The 18,789-nt window shown below is 40.9% G+C and overlaps 1 protein-coding gene across 1 annotated transcript in view; it reads left to right on the forward strand.

The window, feature by feature from the left end:
* The window catches only part of LOC146498601 (uncharacterized), a 41,647-nt gene that overhangs the window by 7,603 nt on the left and 15,255 nt on the right, over positions 1 to 18,789 (forward strand). Inside the window, exons 2-6 of the mRNA XM_085141359.1 lie at positions 951 to 989; positions 3,051 to 3,089; positions 6,676 to 6,707; positions 11,297 to 11,363; positions 11,507 to 11,602. Of these exons, the coding sequence (XP_084997485.1) occupies positions 6,702 to 6,707; positions 11,297 to 11,363; positions 11,507 to 11,602 (169 nt within the window). The 5' untranslated portion in view covers positions 951 to 989; positions 3,051 to 3,089; positions 6,676 to 6,701. The remainder of the gene's footprint in view (positions 1 to 950; positions 990 to 3,050; positions 3,090 to 6,675; positions 6,708 to 11,296; positions 11,364 to 11,506; positions 11,603 to 18,789) is intronic.

Here is an 18,789-nt window from a genome sequence, read left to right on the forward strand (position 1 = left end):
TTAACTCCTCTCTGGGTTGTCAGCTGTGCTGGAAATGGTCCCTGCTTCTCACTGGTTCTCTTGAAGCCTTCTCTCCTGGGCATTCGCACCTCAGTCTCTCCTTCCATACCACGCACGTCATGGTACCTACAATTTAAAAATGAAAACTACCCCGGAAAACCCTCTTTTGCCACATGGTCCTTGCCATGCGTCTACTCAACCCAATTAGAGATGCACAATAAAGTTGCACATTCTCTCTTAAAGATTCCAGGGCTTCTCCCCCGGATTAGTTCCACCCCAGGCCTATAAACCTGTGTCATGGTAAAAACATTAGCCAGTGGCATTCATGTTAAGTCTGTTTAACTCCTAGCTCCGCCTGGAGCCTGCATCCACACCACTATTGCTTGGAAAACAAAATCTGTAAGTTAATAAAAACTTCACATTTGCAAGCAACTGTAGGCCACAAGAGCAATAAGGCATCCAACACCACAGAGACAAGTGTACCATGTGCAGTTCATTTCCCCAAATCGTTAGAAACACTACTGTTGCCATAATTTGCCCATATCATGGATCATCCTATGTATTTGTGCATGACTACTGTAACCAGTGACTTTCCTTAAGTAATGTCACTCACTTATTTGAACCCTATGAGCTCAATAGTGGTATGATAATGAGCCCAACACTATAATCTGTTCTGTAATCACTGCACATCCTGCTTTATCGTCACTTATGTCTGTCTGTGTCTGTGCCAAATCCTCCACAAGGGCTCTTAGAGAGAAACAAAAGATTAGCAGTGGAGCATCCTGGAGGTTAGGCCGGGGTTAACCGATTCCAGAGGTGCTGCTGTAAATCATGTAGTCAAAAAGCTGCCGTAAAAGGAGTGATACTGATTTTAACGCAGTATGTGTCTCACATTGTATACACATTATTAACCAGACATTGATCCTGTGTTTTCTTTTTCTTTCTCCAAGAAGTTGCAGTTCATGAGAACGAGGAAAAATCCAACCAAGGTAAGACAATCTTGCCTGATTTGCTGTAAAGTATATTTCCATGATTATGTGGAAACAATCTAATTCATAGTTGTGTTTTTACGTGTTTTGGAGTTTTTACATGTTTTGGAGTTTTTATGTGTTTTCACGTGTTTTGGAGTTTGTACGTGCTTTGTCTGTAGGGGCCACCATAAATATACTTTTATTTATTCACTCACCATAAAATGTAATAAAATAATCATATAATACAAAAGTCAACTAGTCACATTTCAACTTTTAACTATTTAAATTTTCAGCTTTTTCCTTTTACAAATTTAAAGTGAAACAAGACAAAACACTGCAAACCACAACACAATTAAATATAAATTATAATATGAAAACAAAAAGAAGATGCACATTCTCTGTCATATGGACCTGCATGAATAAACTTTCTGAATCCTTTATCATCTGCAACTGAAAATAGTTGTGGATGATTACTATGCCTTTCTAATGTGACGTTGTTGTCCCTGGCTCTTTCTCTCTCTCTCTCTCCCTCCCGCTCTGTTCCTGTGCTACTGAGTGTAACTACCGCCCCTCCCCCCTCTGCCCAGCACAAAGCACAAGGCTCGCATGCTGAGTGAAGCGGAAAAAAAGTGCGAGAGAGAGGGTGAGAGAAAGGGGGAAAAAAAACCCACGGCTCGCGATAAGGAGCCGGCTCGCATCGTTCACGTCAGAGAACCGGCTCTAAGAGCCATTTCGTTCGCGACCGACCCATCACTATCGTATATCCATAATTGTCCGTATGGCCAGAGTCCAAATGTGTGTAGACAGGGGCATGTGAACCCAGTTGGACAGTTCTATAAATTTCATGTGTATAACCTGAAAGCGGTGACTGCAAAAATTTGTGATAAGGGATTGAATCCTATTGTATGAAAATGTCATTCTAGTGCTGTTATCATCTCGCCTGTTGAGACATGATATCGCCCACGGCTCAAAATTGTAGCAGTCTTGTCTAAGTTCTTATCGTGCAAGCTTGCTCCTTTTGTGAGCCACATCTGTTTTCCTGCTGTCGGTTGAAGGGCAGAACACGTCGTACACCCCTGTAGTCTTCCTCAACGTCACTTTCCACCGTTGTTTTTGGATTTTGCTGTTGTTCAAAATCTCCTCATGACAATCTCTATGAAGCCAAGTGGTACAGCCCTCTGCCTTAACTCCTCTCTGGGTTGTCAGCTGTGCTGGAAATGGTCCCTGCTTCTCACTGGTTCTCTTGAAGCCTTCTCTCCTGGGCATTCGCACCTCAGTCTCTCCTTCCATACCACGCACGTCATGGTACCTACAATTTAAAAATGAAAACTACCCCGGAAAACCCTCTTTTGCCACATGGTCCTTGCCATGCGTCTACTCAACCCAATTAGAGATGCACAATAAAGTTGCACATTCTCTCTTAAAGATTCCAGGGCTTCTCCCCCGGATTAGTTCCACCCCAGGCCTATAAACCTGTGTCATGGTAAAAACATTAGCCAGTGGCATTCATGTTAAGTCTGTTTAACTCCTAGCTCCGCCTGGAGCCTGCATCCACACCACTATTGCTTGGAAAACAAAATCTGTAAGTTAATAAAAACTTCACATTTGCAAGCAACTGTAGGCCACAAGAGCAATAAGGCATCCAACACCACAGAGACAAGTGTACCATGTGCAGTTCATTTCCCCAAATCGTTAGAAACACTACTGTTGCCATAATTTGCCCATATCATGGATCATCCTATGTATTTGTGCATGACTACTGTAACCAGTGACTTTCCTTAAGTAATGTCACTCACTTATTTGAACCCTATGAGCTCAATAGTGGTATGATAATGAGCCCAACACTATAATCTGTTCTGTAATCACTGCACATCCTGCTTTATCGTCACTTATGTCTGTCTATGTCTGTGCCAAATCCTCCACAAGGGCTCTTAGAGAGAAACAAAAGATTAGCAGTGGAGCATCCTGGAGGTTAGGCCGTAAAAGGAGTGATACTGATTTTAACGCAGTATGTGTCTCACATTGTATACACATTATTAACCAGACATTGATCCTGTGTTTTCTTTTTCTTTCTCCAAGAAGTTGCAGTTCATGAGAACGAGGAAAAATCCAACCAAGGTAAGACAATCTTGCCTGATTTGCTGTAAAGTATATTTCCATGATTATGTGGAAACAATCTAATTCATAGTTATACTGTTAGGTCTGCACTCGCAGGCCTCGCTAACTCAGAGGCTTCTCACCATGAGCAAAGCAAGACAATCAGAGCTCAATCGGTTTTTACTCGTGCAAGGGAAGCCTGGTCGGGGTCTCAGAGTTACAAGCTCTTCACCCGAGCTCAGCCGACTTCAAAACTCCAGCCTCCCCTCACAGCCTTTTATTGAACGAAAACAGTTACACAACCCACCATTGTAAAACCCATATGGTGTGTTGTAAAGCTAAGGCACTGTGTGTGTGTATGTACGTGCAAGCATGTGAGTGTGTGTGTGTGTGTGTATGTGTAAGTGTATAGATGACGTCCTGGTTACAACCATTTTAACAACATCTCCAGTCATAAAAGGGTCATCTCCCCTCACCCCATATATGGCTTAACCTCTTTAATGGTCCACCATTTACAAAGCACAGGTGAGCCCATAAAGGGCAGGAAGTAAACATTCCTTAGCAAATAAGGAAACCAGAAACTTAAATGCAATTTAATCAGAATCAGAGAGACTTTATTTATCCCCAAGTGGCTGTCCAGACTGGCTATAGTCGGAGATTTTAATATACACATTGATGATGTCTCTGACCCCTTTGCCAGAGGTATTCTTAGCCTCATGGACTCTTTCCATTTTACACAGCATGTCTGGTCCCACACAGACTTTGATTTTACTCATTCTGAGGACATTTTTTGGGTTTTTTTTGGACCATCGCTGTATTTTTTTTAATTTGTCTTTCCATCCGTTCCTCTCTCCCGCTCGTCATGTGGTTAGCTCTCGCATCAAAAATTCCTCTACTGCTGTTAAATTTTGGGATGCTTTTATGTTAGTTTTACCTCCTTATAACCATGTGGATTTACTAACAAATCTTTTTAATAACTCGTGTCTCTCTTTTTTAGACAATGTTTGTCCTGTGAAAACCAGATTAACTCCTGTTTCAAAGTCGTCCCCCTGGATAAATGACGGCATTCGCTGTTTAAAGCGTTCCTGTCGCAAAGTTGAGCGACTATGGAGGAAAAACCGTTTACATGTTCATCTTCTTCACTTAAAGGACTTTTTAGTTGTATTTAACACTTAAGTTCGTGATGCGAGGGCTGCCTATTTCTCAGACCTAGTATCAAAGAGCAGAGGTAACCCCAAGGTACTTTTTGACAGCATTAGTGATATTGTTGCTCCTGCTCCACCTGCTGTTTCAATTACCTAGAATGAAGATTTTCTTTGTTAAACAGTTAACCCTAACCCTAACCCACATTTTCTCTGTTTCTTTGTTGAAAAAGTTTGTAATGTCAGGAATAATATCTTTTCATCTGTGTCTGTCTTGTCTGCTGCAACTCCACCTAGATCTGTTATCTTAGAACGATTTTTCCCTGTGTCCTGGTCAAAGGTTAGTTTATTCAATGAAAGCGTCCTCCTGCTCTCTTGATTTTATACATGGATCTTTGTTTAAAAATGTCTTTCAGTCTTTCGTTCCCTGTGTGCTTGCAATTATCAATAATTCATTGGTTTCTGGTCAGGTCCCTGGTTATTGCAAGAATGCTGTTATTCACCCACTGTTAAAAAACCTAAGCTTGACACTTCTCTTCTTAGCAGCTACAGATGAATTTCAAAATTAGCATTCATGCTAAGATTTTAGAAAAGGTTGTTGCTAAGCAGCTTATAGCTGTTCTAGATGAATACAACATTCTGGATAAATTCCAGTCTGGTTTTTGTAGAGCTCACTCTACGGAAACTACACTTCGTCTCCAGTGACATCCTGATGAATTATAATGCAGGACAATGCTCTGTCTTGCTGATGTTGGACCTGACCTCTAAATCCAGGTCCTCTTCTACTTCTCTTGAATATGGTGTGCCACAGGGCTCTGTTCTGGGGCCTTTATTGTTTTTGCTATATATATTCCCTCTCCAGCACTTGTGTGTGTTGTAAATGCTAAGGCTCTGTATGTGTGTGTATGCACGTGCGAGCATGTGAGTGAAAGTGTGTGTGTGTGTGTATGTGTGTATGCATGTGTGAGTGTATGTGTGAGTGCATAGATTACTTCCTGATTACAACCGTTTTAACAACTCCAGTCATAAAAGGGTCATCTCCGCTCACCCCGTATGTGGCTCAAAAACTTTAATGGACCACCACATACAAAGCACAGGTGAGCCCATAGAGGGCAGGAAGTAAACATTCCTTAGCAAATAAGGAAACTAGAATGTTACATGCTATTTAAGACAAGGTTTACACATTTTAAGCACAACAATGACAACTTTTAACAAAATCACTCTAACATGTGCATATTGTTTCTGCAGGAAAATCTGGAATGTTTTTTTTTTTTTTTAAATTTGAGTAATGACGCAAAGGTTTGGACACATTGATTGATCAACTTTATTAGTTTTTTTACTGACTTCTAAAAAAACCATATGATTCCAAGTATGTTGTTTGACATTTTAAATCATATAAGAAGCAAAATGCAAATATATGATTGTTTACAGTAATGAAATTCTGTGAAATTTTATTTATATAGTTTCAAATCACAACAACAGTCACCTCAAGGCATTTTATATTGTAAGGTAAATATATGGAGATAATATAATATGGAAAAAAAACCAAACAATCATAAAACCTTGTGTGTTACTGCACTTGGTCACAGTGGAAAGGAACCTCCTGCAGAAATAGGCTCAGCGTGGGGCAGTCATCTGAAAGACTGGTTGAGGTTGACATGAACGCTCTGTTTATATACAAACCTGGTCATTGATTTTGTGCCCTGCTGGTTTTCCTCCAGTTTAATCGAAGAACTTGTTATTTGTTTTTATGTGTCCTTGATGGTTAAACGAGAACCTCAGGATGTTCGTTTCTTATTGTGCTGCTGAATTACAAATGTTGGTACTACTGAGATTGATTGATTGATATACCTTTATTAGTCCCACAAGGGGAAATTTCATGTTAAGGCTGCTCCAGCCTTGAGACCGCAGCTGGCGCCAAAGGGGTATCCGCATGAAGTGATGGTGGTTTTTACTTTAGTGCAAACAACTCATATGAAGTTCAAAGCAGTTCTAACACACTGGTCTCTCAATCTCCCGTTGGAGAGCCGCGAGCTTCTCCATGATGTTATCAAATGTTGTCATTCTTGTGCTCAAAGAGCCGATTTCTGAGAACTCACGACCACAGTGAGCTTCTCCCAAGATGTAATCCAATTTGCACTCAGTGATCTTATTCTGAGTATTCACGGCAGCCGTAAGCTTCTCCAAGATCTTATCCATGCTGACTCAATGAGCCCATTTTGAGAAACTCACGCCTCGTCCCATTGTCTCAATCCCAGCGGGCAGCCTTGTGGGGGTTTGAACAGCCAGTTCCGCTTCCTTAATTCTTTGATAAGCCAGGGCCAAGCGCAAGAGATGGAATTGAGGGTCTCTGTGGCACATTTTTGTTTTATCAGAATGTTAAGGTGAATCTGCTAGCTAAACACAAAAGACTAGTAGTATCCTGAGCAGTCACATTATCTGTCATTCTGCTTTTTATCTTGCAGGTCCCTCAGATGATGACGAGAGTGGAATGAGGGTAGGAAAGTCCACATCTCACAAGATCTTAAAGACTATTTCTATTTTATCGCTTTTTAAAATGTTGTATTCTGTAATCTATATTCTTGCTTGCAAAGAAACATAAACATCTAAATTTGTAAGTTCAGGGTGCATTCACTGCCTGCATTCACGGCCTCTTGTCGTTTTCCAGGCTGGGAAGGGTTGGTTTGGAGATAAGACCTGTTTCACTTAGTGCAGACATCACGTTCTTCTGCTGTTCAGGGCTGTTAAACAGTGCTGCAGTATAATATATCCACTGAATCAAGTTCTTCTAGTATTCCTGACAATGTCGCAGATTTTGTAGGAGAACCTAATTAAAGTCCTTACCTAAACTAGAAAAAGTGTGACTCACTAGGAACTGTTTAACTTGCCGAGTCCTGCTTTGTTGATGGACAATAATTAAATGCTGGCCTATATTACTGATGCTTTGGTGATCCAGCTGTAATGTTTTCACCTTTTTCACACTTAGAATTAAAAAGGAAACAAAACTCTGCTCTTACTGGTTTATTTTCCAAACAGCAGTAATGTCAACCACTTTCGGGGGATACACTCAAAAATTACCCATATGTTTCCAAAGTTAGTCACCTACAGGTTTAAGGACACAACTGTAATGCAGTGGTCCCTCGTTTATCGTGGCGGTTACATTCCAAAAATAACCCGCCATAGCTGAAATCCGTGAAGTAGTACACTTTATATTTTACAATTATTATAGATACTTAAGGCTGTAAAACCCCTCACTACACGCTTTATACACTTTTCTCTGACAGGCATGAACATTTTCACAATTTTCTCTCTTGTTTAAACACTCTCAAAGTTCAAGCCTTCGTAGAAAAAACAAAGTCCAGTATTACAGAATGAAACCAAAGACACCTACGGTTGCCTTTGACGGTGCAAATCGTTTTAACGACATTTTTTTATTCGTTGTGTAGAAAACAAACATACATGTGGCACGGCTGCAGTAGGAAATTTTGCACCGGAGCTGCATTGGCTCATCACGTCGCTGCATAAGTTGTACTGGGTCCTGAGTGGGAGTGTTGTTGTTGTGGTTGATGTGTGCGGCTGGCAGCGGGAGTGCTGCAGCCGAGTGTGTACACCAACCGTGGTGAAACAGGTTGGTGCTGATGCTGAAAAGCATTAAAATATCGTGTTACAATACAGTACAGCACTTCAGAGTCACACTGCTATTGATCAAAGATTTATGTAAATTTGACAAGCTTAACGCATTCTGTACTGTACAGGAGACACGGCATGAGATTTATTGACAATGGTCTATAACCAATCAGGACGCAGAAACAAATGGAAATAACATAAAACATATATTATATAACTGATATATCATACATATTAAAAACATTCAATTTTATCTATGATTTACATTTTTTCTTTTCCAATTCTCATCATGCTAAGTCTCATTGTCTTGATTTGTCACTGTAGAATAAGTCAATAAATAGAATTGCAACTGACTTGAAGTTGAGTTTTAACTAAGGCTTTCATCATTAACGCGTCATAACGATTAACACAATTAAAATTATTAACGAATTTAACCAACCTGGAGTGCATAATGGACCAACTTTGGTAAAAGTGCTCAAAATGCATTGACAGAGACATTTCAGGGATTTTGAGTCATTCTGTGCTCCAAATGGGTTAATTGATCGATCACAGATTAATCCACATTATTGCGTTAACGTTGACAGTAGGGGTGGAGTTGAACCCAAATACGGTATTCGGAAAGGCACAAATAACATGCTTTTAATGAATATTAATTTTGAACAAATACTGCATCACTATTTTTGCTGAATAGATTTTCTTTCTACCATAACTGGTTCTTTTGTGAAGATCAGGAGATTATTCCATTACGCTGCATTATTGACGTCTGCTGTCGGGTGCTCTTATGTTCGCCATGTTTACGTAGCTCTGTTAGCTTGGTAATTTAGACAATAGGCTGTTGACAGAGTAATGCTAACATTCGGTTAAAAAGGTTAAAAGAATGCTTGTGTAGTTGTGTGCACTTGTGGGAGTTATATGGTATGTTGAAGTTACTCTGTATTTTGCAGACAGCAAGATGTAGACTATAGGCCAGTTAACATTAGCAAAGCTTTCCATCACTCATTAACTTAGCTGAAGGTCCCCACATGGATTTGGGAAGCCAAATAGAAAAGAGTGCTGCTGCTGCTGCTGAGCCATCTCTTGGTCCGCCACCAGCCAAAAAACTCAATTTCTGTATGGAAGCATTTTACAGTCAGTGCTGCAGATGAAACAAAAGTGATATGTAATGTGTGCAAAAGTCAAATCATAAGAGGCAGATATATCAAACATCTGTCAACATCTGCTATGCATAATAACATGGAACTTAAAGTATCCTCTCCTGGTACTGTCTGCCAACTCCCCCCACCAGCACCAATTCATCATCACAACCATGTTCTGCCCCTGCAGGTCAGTTTCATTGTCTGTTCAGTGCCCTCCAAGAAGGTAGGGTTGTGGGAGGGGGGGGGGGGGTTCATAATGTTCACAATGGCATTTTGTTAACAATGGATGAGGCAATGGCTGTTATGTTATTTTCTTTTCAATGATGTTACATGTTCATTGCTGGATTTATGGAAAAACATCAACTAATACTGCATATCCATAATTATTAAAATGGATGTAATTAAAGAATACTTACACTATAACGTTAATTAGAAGTTTAATGCAAAAAAAAAGGATTTTTAAGCATATTTTGAATTTTACTCGAATACAAATACAAATACTTTTCCCCCCTCAACAAATACAGCTACAAATATTGGCTGCTTTGCACATCTGTAGTTGACATTTTTTTTATTGTCTTCAGTGTATTTATTGAGCTTTTAACTTTACACTGACACCATCATTAAACAAAACAAAACCAACAGAACAGAACAAAACAAAAGAGATAAAAAAACAACAACAACAAAGAACCCGGCTGAAGAATACAAATAAGTAAATAGAAAATCCACAAACTTCGGTTATGAGATAATAGGAAATCTAGGGACACATATTCCAGTACCGTCCAGTGCCACTGAGTCCTAGATGGGGCCGTGAATGTGATCCAGTTCAAAAGGACATATTTCCTTGCACAGAACATTAATAGTGCGTAGAGCTGCTTTCCAAACGTCCCCCTAATCTTGTCATTTGCCAATCCAAATGCATATTGGATTGCATTCAGTGTCAGTGGTAAAGATCTTATCCAGTTCACACTTCATGACAAACCAAAATTCTTATATTTTCCAGCAGGACCACAGAGAGTGCGTGAGGTTGCTCACCTCTATTTTGCATTTAGGGCACCGTGGAGAAAGGTCTGAATTGTATTTATGGCGTTGAGAAGGTGATATGTCAGCTCTGTGTAGAATTTTAATTTGGACTGCCTTTACTTTATTACAGACGCTCAGAGATTTAGCATTCTCCCAGACTTCGTCCCAGGCCTCGTCACCAGTCTCTATATATAATTCCTTTCCCCAGCCCTCTTCAAATTAGTTGTGTCCGTCACCCCAAATTCTGTTAACAGGTCATGACAAATTTTTATAGAAGTTCTGAGATTTGGCTGAAATATCTGCTTTTCACAGTTAGAGACAGTTTGATTATTATGTATTGTTATAGCCCTTTGGATATGGTCCCACACTTGTAAATATCTAAAGAAGTCACATCTAAAAGCAACCTTTCAAAAACTTCATTGACTGGAACACAAGTGAAGAGAAATGTAACATCGTACGAGACCATGGTTTTATCTGGTTCCATAATGAACCACATATGTCACCAGCAGGAAAACTATTTGATGATGCTTTAATGTCTTTTTAGTTTGGCTTATACAATCCCTTCTGATGTTAGGTTAGTTTTAATTATGTAACACATACAGTAACCTAGACCAGTGCAGGCCAGCTTGAGTTACCTATCAGAGCTCAGCAGGTTATGTGCAACAATGTCGTTAAAACCTGCAGTCAGCTGAGACTTTAGAAGTCACTTGAATGAGTGATAAAACGTTTCTCCCACTGAAAATGCTATGTCCAGATGAGCAGAATCAACCTTTTGGGATTTTCTTACCTGGATGACTGAGCATGCATCAAGTCATTGTTAAAAACCATTACCATATTTTCATTAGCAAAGTCAGAAACATTTTAAACGACATTCAATAAAGTGCACACAGCAGGTCCTTCAGAGATAAAAAAAATTTAAAAAAAACTTTTACATTTGAACTATTGAAAATAGAAGGGATTTCAGTACATTTACTGGTACTGTTTTCATAACGGTCAGTTTCCTTATATCTTCGAACAAATTAGTTCATGTCCAACTGCCCTAAATAATATTTAAATCCTTTATCACAAACTTTGATCTTAATGTAACTGCTTTCACATCCAAAGTTTTGTTATCAGAAATCTGAAAACTGACCTACAGTTTGGACTCCTGAGTAAAAAGGAGCAGCAAGGGTTAAGCATCACGACTCTCAAACACAATCAAACTTTACCCATAAAATAAAAACACTATACTATCAGCACTGTTGCAAGTTGCTTAGGTTTGTTATTAAATTCATGTTTACATTTTCATGTTTTTTAATTGCAGATGAGAGAAGATGTGATTAAAGTCCTTGGAAAATTAATGCCTATGGTAACACAAGATTGTTTTCTGTGTATGTACGGCTACACTCATTTGATGAGTTCAAAAACAAATCTTTTTTTCCCCAATTTAAATTTAAATTTAAAATAAATAGTATTATCATGTGTATTTTATTTATCATGTGAAATGTTGTGATTGAGTGTCTTTTCTTTGTAGATGCTGAAAATTTATTGAAGAAGAAGTCAGTTAACCTGAATGAACTAGTGACGCTCTGCAGTTATTTTGTGGAACAACTACATCAAGCACACAAAAGTGAGTTTGAAGCAAACATAAAATCTGGCCAGGGCCTTTCTGTGTGGAGTTTGTATGGTACCCCACCAATTTGCATTGCAATAACAAATTCCAAACATATTTGAAAGTGGTTGTGACATGCTCAAAGGCATTAAAGTAAGAATCAACCTCATTTAAATTGCCTTAGGTGGCACTAAGGCAATTTATTTTCAATTCAATTCATTTCCGTTTTATTTAAATAGCGCCAAATCACAACAACAGTCACCTCAAGACGCTTTATATTGCACAGTAGATCGTACAATAATAAATACTGAGAAAAACCCAACAATCATATGATGCCCTATGAGCAAGCTATTTGGCAACAGATGAAAGGAAAAAACCCCTGTTAACAGGAAGAAACCTCTGGCCAAACCAGGTGTTGGGTTTGTTAAAGCATAAAAACCCCACTGGAACACAAGACCAACAGCTGCATGGCAAAACAAGACACAAGACAGAGCTCTTTTGTATTTAGACTTGCGAGGGAGGCTGGCCAAGGTTGAGAACTGTTCCCTTCATTTTAACCCAGCCAATCTCGGAATGGACTTCCGGTACTGCTTCTTTTATTGAGCACAGGCAGTTCATACATGAATATGCAATTACAAATACACGTGACAGTCTTAAGCAGGCGTGTGTGTTTAAAGTATACGCCTGTGTGTGTGTGTGTGTGTGTGTGTGTGTGTGTCACTTCCTGTCACCATTTATGGTGTGACCCTTTAACGATTGTGATCGTCTTGTTGAACTATAAAAACAGGAATTTGTAGCTCGCTATACTTGCAGTGGAAATTAGCAAAGCTGAAAATAAATCTTCTAATCGGCTAGAAGATTTATGGTGCACAATGACCACCATATTAGGACACATAAAAGCAATCTTCATGTGACTTCCTATATTCTGTCCTTCCAGAACATGTCTTTCTTGCGAGATGACAGGAACTGGAAGGCGCAGTCGTAGTTTCAGTTCCTCTATATTGTAGGACTCTGTGAGATTTTAAAAGGTTACAACATGAAACAGTTTGGCAGGTTTGATAGGTCATGTTATAACAGTTTATATTTATAGGCATTTGTTTTTGATCATGTATTCTTTACACATAAATCATTCTCATTAATGGCCAACCTGAAATACTGATCCATATGCGTAGGTTTGCGGTACACATCAGCTTTTAGATGTCCCCCATTACTGATGGAAATCTCAGAGTCTGAGAAGGCTAACCTGCCACTTTTCATATCCTCCCTGGTGAATTTCATGTGTCGATCCTCCGAGTTAATGTGATCCATGAAATGTGGTACATCCCGAGATTTGATTTTCACCCAGGTGTCATCCACGTACCTGAAAAAATGACTTGGTGGTGTCCCGGTGTAGGATAGCAAAGCCATCTCTTTCCGCTTCTTCCATGTACAAATTGGCCGTGATGGGTGAAACTGCGGAACCCAAGGCACACCCATGTTCCTGCCTGGAGAACTAACCCTTGTATGTGAAATTGGTGGAATGAAGACAGAGTTACAAAAGCTGACACATTTGATGCTGAGAGTGGTCCTGTTGCTGAGGTTGGGGTCATCCTGTAATTTCTTACAAACTACCTCCAACGCTTCAGTTGGAGGTAGAGATGTAACATCGTACGAGACCATGGTTTCTTCTGCCTCCATAATGACATCTCACACCTTCTCAACAAAATCCAAGGTGTTCTGGATGTGGTGTTCAGAGCTGCCTACCAGCGGGTTGAGGATCGAAGCCAGGAACTTAGAGATGTTAGAGGTGACCAAGTTGATCATACAGACAATTGGTCTTGGGATGGGAAATGGGATGACACAAATTTAGAAGATCATCATTTTGGCGAATGGAGAAATAGTTTGTTGCTTTATAAGAAAGCTCTCCGCAAAGCCAGAACATCTTACTACTCATCACTGATTGAAGAAAACAAGAACAACCCCAGGTTTCTCTTCAGCACTGTAGCCAGGCTGACAAAAAGTCAGAGCACTGTTGACCCAACTATTCCTTTAGCGCTAACATGTAATGAATTCTTGAATTTCTTTACAAATAAAATTTTAACCATTAGAGAAAAATAATAATCACAATCATCTCACAGTTGTAACATTATCTCCAGCAACTTTGTGTACCATTGATATCCATGTAGAATCTTTTTCTCCAATTGATCTTTCTGAATTAACTTCAATAACTACTTCCTCCAAACCATCAAAGTGTCTTTTAGACCCCATTCCTACAAAACTGCTCAAAGAAGTCCTGCCATTAATTATTCCTTAAAATCTTAAATATGATCAACCTTCCTCTAATAATCGTCTATGTGCCACAGGCCTTAAAGCTGGCTGTATTTAAACCTTTACTCAGAAAGCCTTGTCTAGACCCAGCTGTCTTAGCTAAATACAGGCCAATCTCCAACCTTCCTTTCATATCACAAATTCTTGAAAGAGTAGTTGTCAAACAGCTAACTGATCATCTGCAGAGGAAGTTTCAGTTTCAGAGTCCATCACAGCACAGAAACAGCCTTGAAGGTAACAAATGATCTTTGTATGGCCTCTGACAGTGGACTCATCTCTGTGCTTGTCCTGCTAGACCTCAGTGCAGCGTTCCATACTGTTGACCATAATATTCAATTATAGTGATTAAAGTATGCTGTAGGTATTACAGGTACTACACTGCAGTCATTTGTGTCATATCTGTCTGATAGACTCCAATTTGTTCATGTAAATGGAGAGTCCTCTTCACACACTGAGGTTTCCTATGGCGTTCCAGGGGGTTTAGTGCTAGGACCAATTATCTTTACATAATACATGCTTCACTTAGGCAGTATCATTAGAAGACATAGCATACATTTTCAGTGCTATGCAGCTGGCACCCAGCTCTATCTGTCCATGAAGCCAGATAACACACACCAATGAGTTAAACTGCAGGAATGTCTTAAAGACAAAAAGACTTGGATTTCTGCTTCTTAATTTGGATAAAACTGAGAATATTGTATTCAGCCATTGAAAATCTTAGAAATATGTCATCTAACCAAATGCTTACTCTGGATGGCATTATCGTGGCCTCCAGTAACACTGTGAGGAACCTTGGAGTCATTTTTGACCAGGATATGTCCTTCAGTGCACATATTTTTTTATAAGATTTATTTTCATTTTTAAATTGAAAAACAAAGAAGAAGTGAAGTGAACAAACAAACAAAAAGCTCACAGCTATGGCACACAGCAAACATCTACAACTAATCACATCATGGCAGGCCATCGTGACCACGGGAGCACTCCTAATGTAATGTAATTTGTATGTGTTTGTCCCCATAGGGAAATTGCTCCTCTGCATTTAACCCATTCACCCAGTGAAGCAGTGGGCAGCCACCAATGCAGCGCCCGGGGAGCAGTGTGTAGGGACGGTATCTTACTCAGGGGTACCTCAGTCGAACCCCTGACCTTCCGATCATGGGGCCACCACTCTACCTACTGAGCTATCCCTGCCCTAGGTGCACAGTCTTATATCCATTCCATTCAAGGATAACCTCAGACATTTGAAAACCAAACACAAAAAGTAATAACATAATGACAATAATAATAATAATAATATAATGACATTGGTAATTACAGAAAGAATTAGAACAAAAAAGGGCAAAAACAAAAACAAGAACTCAAAAAAGTCAACAAAAAACAAGAAGCACAAAACACATCATACGAACCCCTCCCACCCTCCCCCCATCCCTCTACCCCTGTATGGCTCTCAACCTCACATTTGTATATCCAGACAGCCCATATTTACACCTATCTATAGAAACTCCCATGCACAGGAATCGGCACCCTCCACGATAAAACCACACCATTCAGGAAGCCGAGTCAGGAAAGCCCAACCAGGGATCAACTCAAAGCAGACCCAGGGGGGTTTGCGTCACCTCTATGATCTGTTAGGTCCAGAGATGGTAGTACTGCCAAGAAGGGGCCCCAGATTTTTTCAAAGGTTTCATACCTCCCTTTTACACTATACAATATCTTCTCAGGTGTGCAGTAGGACACTAGCTCATTAATCCAGTGTGTCAGTGTTGGAGAATTTTCAGATTTCCAATGTAGCAGAATACATTTTTTCACTGCTGTACTCGCAAGTAAAATAAAATATTTCTTATGGTAATTGATAGAACCTGTGTCACCTAGAATCCATAGTTTTGGGTCCAGTTCAATTTGGATCCCCATTACCCTTGAGATTATTTCAATGGCCTCCAAAATTCTTCTATCACTGGGCAATTCCATAGCATGTGTAGGAGATCACCATCTGTCAGCTTACATCTCAAGCATCTGGGGGAATAATTACTATCAATTTTATTTAGCCTTTGGATTTCTCTTTGACCTACTCTCCTTTTTGTAGAAATTTGGAGAAACTTTGTCTTGGAAGTTTTAATTTTTCCTTTAGTTGTTGAAAGTCAATAAATGTATCATTATTGTATAAGTCATGTCACGGTCCTGGGTCGGTTGGACCCAGCATTTTGAGTTTCTTATGTTTTGGTTTATTTTTGCATTATGGATTATTTCTTATTCTCTGGAGCTTTGATTATGATTATAAATATGTCTTATTCTTGGTGAGGGATTAGTTCTTATGTTCATGGTATTTCTCGGGATTATGAGTTATATGCTGTTTACTTTGTGATACTGGGTTTATTATTGTATTAGTAGGTTTTATTCAGTGTCAAGTCCGCCTTTCTGTCTAGCCCATGTCTTGGTAAAGTGTGGTTTCCTGTTTTATTGTGAAGGTCTGTGTCTTATGTTAGTATGTCCAGCTTCGCTCTCCCTGTCTCGTTAGCCTTGATTTCTCCCAGCTGTGTCTCCCTCCTGTCTTCCATTCCCTGATTACGTCCCTGTGTATATTAGGCCTGTGTTTGCCCTTGCTCAGTGTCGTGTCGTACCTTCGGATTATGCCTGTGTGTTTTCGTGTTCAGTATTTTTGTGTTCAGTACCATTGCTCAGTTGATGTTTTATTTTCTGCCAGCAAATAAAGCTGAGGTTTTTTGGAGTTACAATTCAGTGTTCGAGTCCTGCGTTTGGATCCTCCTCTCCGCCTGCAAGCACACAGAGCCCTGACAGAACAACACGACCAGTATGGCTCCAGCAGACTCACTGAGGAAGCGCAGCTCACCTTTTGACGGGACCCGGCTAGCGCTTGGAGGGCCTCCGTGCTGCCGTTCCTCGCTAGCAGCCTACCCTTCAGCCCACGCACCTGTTTCCTCCCCCTGGACGCCCCGGTCTCACAGAAAACGCTCCAGCCGGTCCCGGGAGGATTTCTATGAGACTGCGAGCAACCAGCTTACACCTGCACAAGCATTCTACAAGATTTTAGGGATTATTATCGTGCCACCCGACTCACCCAGCATTTCCACATCACAGTAGGAGCAGCCACAGCTGAGTCTTCCCTCGTCGCATTCAGCCAGCGCTGCTCCCTCTTCAACAGGGAAGCAGCGAACGCGCCGCCAGCACTCACAGCTCCAGCAGGAGCCTGGGATGCTTTGCAAACAACCGCCTAGGGTGAGTGACAGAGTCTCCCTTCATTCACCTTTTATGTCAAGGGACAAACAGACTGTTTCCCCCAAGGCTACGAATGCCAGCTTCATGACCACTAGAGCTCGTGTTTCTCCTGTTCGGGAAAATAAAAGTATTCGTTTTGAGAACGATTTTTTTCCCCTTGGTTCAAAAGACTTAAGACTGTTTCATCTGGAACTGTTTATTCTTGGGCTATGTTTTTTCAGTCAGCTGCCCGGCCACCTTCAGCTCAGTTACCTGCTCAACAGCCACCTGTAGCTCAGTGTCCAGTGTCCCCTGCTCAGCAGCCACCTGTAGCTCAATATCCAGTGTCCCCTCCTAAGCAGCCACCCTCAGCTCAGTGTCCAGTGTACCCTGCTCAGCAGCCACCTTCAGCTCAGTTTTCAGTGTCCCCTGCTCAGCAGCCACCTTCAGCTCAGTTTTCAGTGTCCCCTGCTCAGCAGCCACCAGCCGTTGAGCAGCTTCACCGCCTGCAGCATCACCGCCTGCAGCATCACCACCTGCAGCATCACCGCCTGCAGCGTCCTCATCATCAGCTTCCCCTGCAGCGTCTGCATCAACTTCAGCTTTTCCTGGTCCAGCTTCTGCATCAACTTCAGCTTTGTCTGGTCTAGCTTCTGCATCAGCTTCGCCTTGTCCAGCTTCTACCTCGTCAGGCCCCGCGGTTGCTACACTGCCGTCAGATCCAGCTCGGCCTGTTCCACCTTGTTCTCGTCGGCCGCTTTCCAGGCCTCTAGTTGGGCGTCATGGGGGTCGAGGTCGGCCTCCTGAACGAGGTCTTCGCCGCCGCTGGCTTCGCGGTCAGCTTCCGGACCTGCTCTGTCGCCGCCGTTGACTTCATGTGGCCGGCCTCCGGACCTGCTCTGTCTCCGCCACTGCCTTCCGCGTGGCCTGTCTCCGGATCTCCTAGTTTTGAACCATTCTAGTTTTGTTTTGTTTCGTTGATGTATTCCTGGATTCTTGCTCTTTGTTTTGTGTTTGGATCCTCCTCTCCGCCTGCCCGCACACAGAGCCCTGACAAGTCAGCAACAGTTCGAATATTTCTGTCCTTCCATCCCCTCAATATTGGGTCGGCAATGTGATGAGAGAGGTCAGGGTTGCCCCATAGCGGTGTCCTTCTTAGTAAAGAGATATTTATTTTCAGAAGCAAGTGAGATTCTTGCCAGGTGCTGAAGGTGTTTACAATTATCAAATTGTTTGTAAGCTTGGATAGACATTTTTTGTACCTAAAAATGGAACATCTTTTAATGGTATGGGGTTTACCTCATGTTGTTCTATTGGAACCCATCTAACCTCACTCATCTCTGCATGTAGCCAGATCCAAATTGATCGGTACTGGGAGGCAAGATAATAGTTCCTAAAGTTTGGTAAATTAAGTCCTCCCCTTGAATATGGGGCCTGCAGAGAGGTGAGTTTGACTCTTGGATTTTTCTTTTGCCATATAAGAGAAGTTATAATTTTATTAAGCTCTTTGAAGAAACTTTTGGGAACATTTGTAGGGAGACATTGAAATAAGTAAATGAACTTAGGGGACGTTTTCATTTTAATAGCATTAATTCGGCCTATGAGGGATAATGGGAAATCTATCCATCTCTGAATATTAAGTTTGGTTTGCTCCAAAAGTTTGATATAACTTAGTTTGAATATTT

The sequence above is a fragment of the Neolamprologus multifasciatus genome, chromosome 18, assembly GCF_963576455.1.
Source record: "Neolamprologus multifasciatus chromosome 18, fNeoMul1.2, whole genome shotgun sequence".
Lineage (NCBI taxonomy): Eukaryota > Metazoa > Chordata > Actinopteri > Cichliformes > Cichlidae > Neolamprologus > Neolamprologus multifasciatus.